Genomic DNA, 2,592 nt, shown 5'->3' with positions numbered 1-2,592 from the left:
TAATTTATCCGTGTATATCCATTAGATAGCCGCGATACCCGGGCCGAACCGTATTGCGTTGCGCCGCGGCGCGCCGCTCCGCGCCGCGCGTCTGTCGCGAGTTCGTGTCCCCCTCGCCCCGAGTCCGCGTAGCACGTCCATCTTGTTGGCCCCTTGTCCCCGTTGCTCTCTGTGACTCTGTATACGAAGGAGCGGAACGCGCCAAGCCAACCGTCGGCGACTACGCGTTGTACATCGATGAACGATACCCGACGAGGGGTATTCGCCGATGGCATGCAACGCTCGTCGCGGCCATTGGTACGCGCCCGTTCCTTTCTTCGTCGCGGCCACGGCTGCTCCGGCGGCCGCGCCATTAAAGATCCGTCCATTCCGGATCCCGCGTCTTTCACGTCTCGTCACTCTCGTCTCTTCTCCCTTCTTGCTCTCACGGCTACGGGCATTATCGGGGTAGAATTTTGTTTCGAGCGCGAAAAAAAAATGGGAAAAGAATAGAGAGAGAGAGAGAGAGAGAGAGAGAGAGATGGAAAGATACGAGAGAGCGGCGGCGGCTAAAAGGAACGTCGAGTCCATCGTCTGGTTGTGACGCGTACGTCGTACCAAAGGATGACTCACTCTTTGTCGTTCGCGACAAGAGCGACCAGAGCGACGAGCCCGTCGAGAGAAGAGCGCCGCGAGGTTAAAATGTAATCGTCATACATCTACGCGGCGTTCCTTCTCGCTCGTCATCGTCGTCGTCATCATCGCGAATGGCGTCTTCCCGCCCTCGCTCGCTCACTCGCTCGCTTCAACGCGAATGTTTACGCGGACTTGGACTCGGGACTCGATTACTCGTTCGCGGTTCGTTCGTCGCCTTCGTGGCAACGGCTGACTTTTCGAGGTTAAACGGACGATAGCACGTTTCGGCAGATTTCGAATGACGCAACCGCTGTCGCATATCGGTAATCGCGACGGATATAGGACTTCGTCGAGAAAAAGTCACGTACATAGGCACGAGATCGCGCTCTTTTTATTAGAGGTATACTTGAAAGTCTCAAATCGTGCAAGGACCAAAGCTATTTGCTCCCACGATAGCAATATGGTGCGCATTTTTCATGATATCGTCGTGAATCGATATTGCACAACGAAAAGTCGTTACAAATCCAGTACGCAGTTTGCCGTTGCGCATTGTACGTTATATTTAATTAACGCGCACAACGCTTTCGCACGTTAATTAAGCCTGTGTTAAAAGGCCAACGTATTCACTCGTCTGAGATTCTCCCAGATTCCCCAATCGGCTTCTTCGTCTCACCTCGAATCTTGGCTGCTGCGTATAACGTGTGTGTGTGTGTGTGTGTGTGTGTGTGTGTGTGTGTGTGTGTGTGTGTGTGTGTGTGTGTGTGTGTGTGTGTGTGTGTGTGTGTGTTTGTTTATCCGTTACTCGCGTTAGTATTTTTGACTTAGCAAGTAATGGAACGATCCTCGAGATTAACTTTACGTAATGCATTTTGCAGGATGAAAAATGAAGTATGTCAGACACGTTTAATTAATATTCTTCAGTGAACGAAGATGAATAGTGAGCAGCATGCATTGCCAGCGACTACGCAGGCACAACAAGAGGTGAGATACCTTCCAGTCGCAAAACAGGCTATACACCAAACTACAAATGCGCAAATTACGATTACACAAATGCACTTGTGCTGACTTTAGATATATTGAGGCATTTGTATAATGAGCTTTATTAATTTACGGATTGTTCACTTTTAGTCTGCGTGCTGGAATGAATTGTGTCAGAGATTAGATTTTTAATTTTACAAATTTTTATAGAATTCAAGTTTACATATGACGTTTGATTATTATTTCAATGCAATGTTCCATTTACATTTTATTTTGTTTACTTACAATTATTTTATCTACTATAAATGCCTTTAGAGTATTAGATATTTTAACTTTGATTACTCTTTAAATTTCTTGGAGTGAAATCTTACTCCAAAAGAGTTAAAATACTGCCACTTTGAATAGGGGTCAAAAATTTGCACTCTTGAAATAGAGTGGTAGATTTTTACTCTTTTTTTTTTTTTTTGGAGCAAGTCATTCCAAAGGAAAGAAATTTAATTTTTTTTTTTTTTTGGAGTGAATCTCACTCCAAAAGAATGAAAATCTGCCATTCTTACTCAAGAGTGCAAATTTTTTAATCTTTTTTCAATAGTGATAGTATCTTGACTCTTTTGGAGTAAGATTTCATTTCAAGAAATTTAGAGAATACACAAGTCAAATTGCTGTAATTTATAGTACCTTAAGTTAGAAATGCTTGTAGCGTACATACATTACATATAAGATTGCTTATGCTTTCTTTTCTACTCTACTCTTGTAATTCTAATATTTTGCTTCTCCCGTTGTCTTTATGCATTATATTTTAACATATCAAACTCTAACAGATTGCATGTATTTAAGTTCGAAAATGTAATGCGCCTTTATGATTACATCGTACGGTCATAGGTGTGGATATACAGCGTTTGCCTCAATCTTCACATTCTCTATATAATATAGAAAGACCACTTCGTAGAGTAAATTCATTGATGACGAATATCGATGATATCCTTCCCGTTGTGAGAG

The 2,592-nt window shown here is 43.4% G+C and overlaps 1 protein-coding gene across 9 annotated transcripts in view; it reads left to right on the top strand.

The window, feature by feature from the left end:
• Positions 1 to 2,592, top strand: part of LOC108753516 (zinc finger protein 271-like) — a 17,347-nt gene that overhangs the window by 981 nt on the left and 13,774 nt on the right. For 2 of the 9 annotated variants that reach the window (XM_018495139.1, XM_018495147.1), the window contains exon 2: positions 1,491 to 1,596. In XM_018495139.1, the coding sequence (XP_018350641.1) occupies positions 1,546 to 1,596 (51 nt within the window). In that variant the 5' untranslated portion in view covers positions 1,491 to 1,545. The other 7 variants (XM_018495140.1, XM_018495148.1, XM_018495146.1 and 4 more) reach the window with 7 other exon arrangements.

Source organism: Trachymyrmex septentrionalis, unplaced genomic scaffold (genome assembly GCF_001594115.1).
Source record: "Trachymyrmex septentrionalis isolate Tsep2-gDNA-1 unplaced genomic scaffold, Tsep1.0 scaffold7, whole genome shotgun sequence".
Lineage (NCBI taxonomy): Eukaryota > Metazoa > Arthropoda > Insecta > Hymenoptera > Formicidae > Trachymyrmex > Trachymyrmex septentrionalis.
Note: the sequence above shows the minus strand (reverse complement) of the source record. Positions and strands in the feature narration are given on the sequence as shown.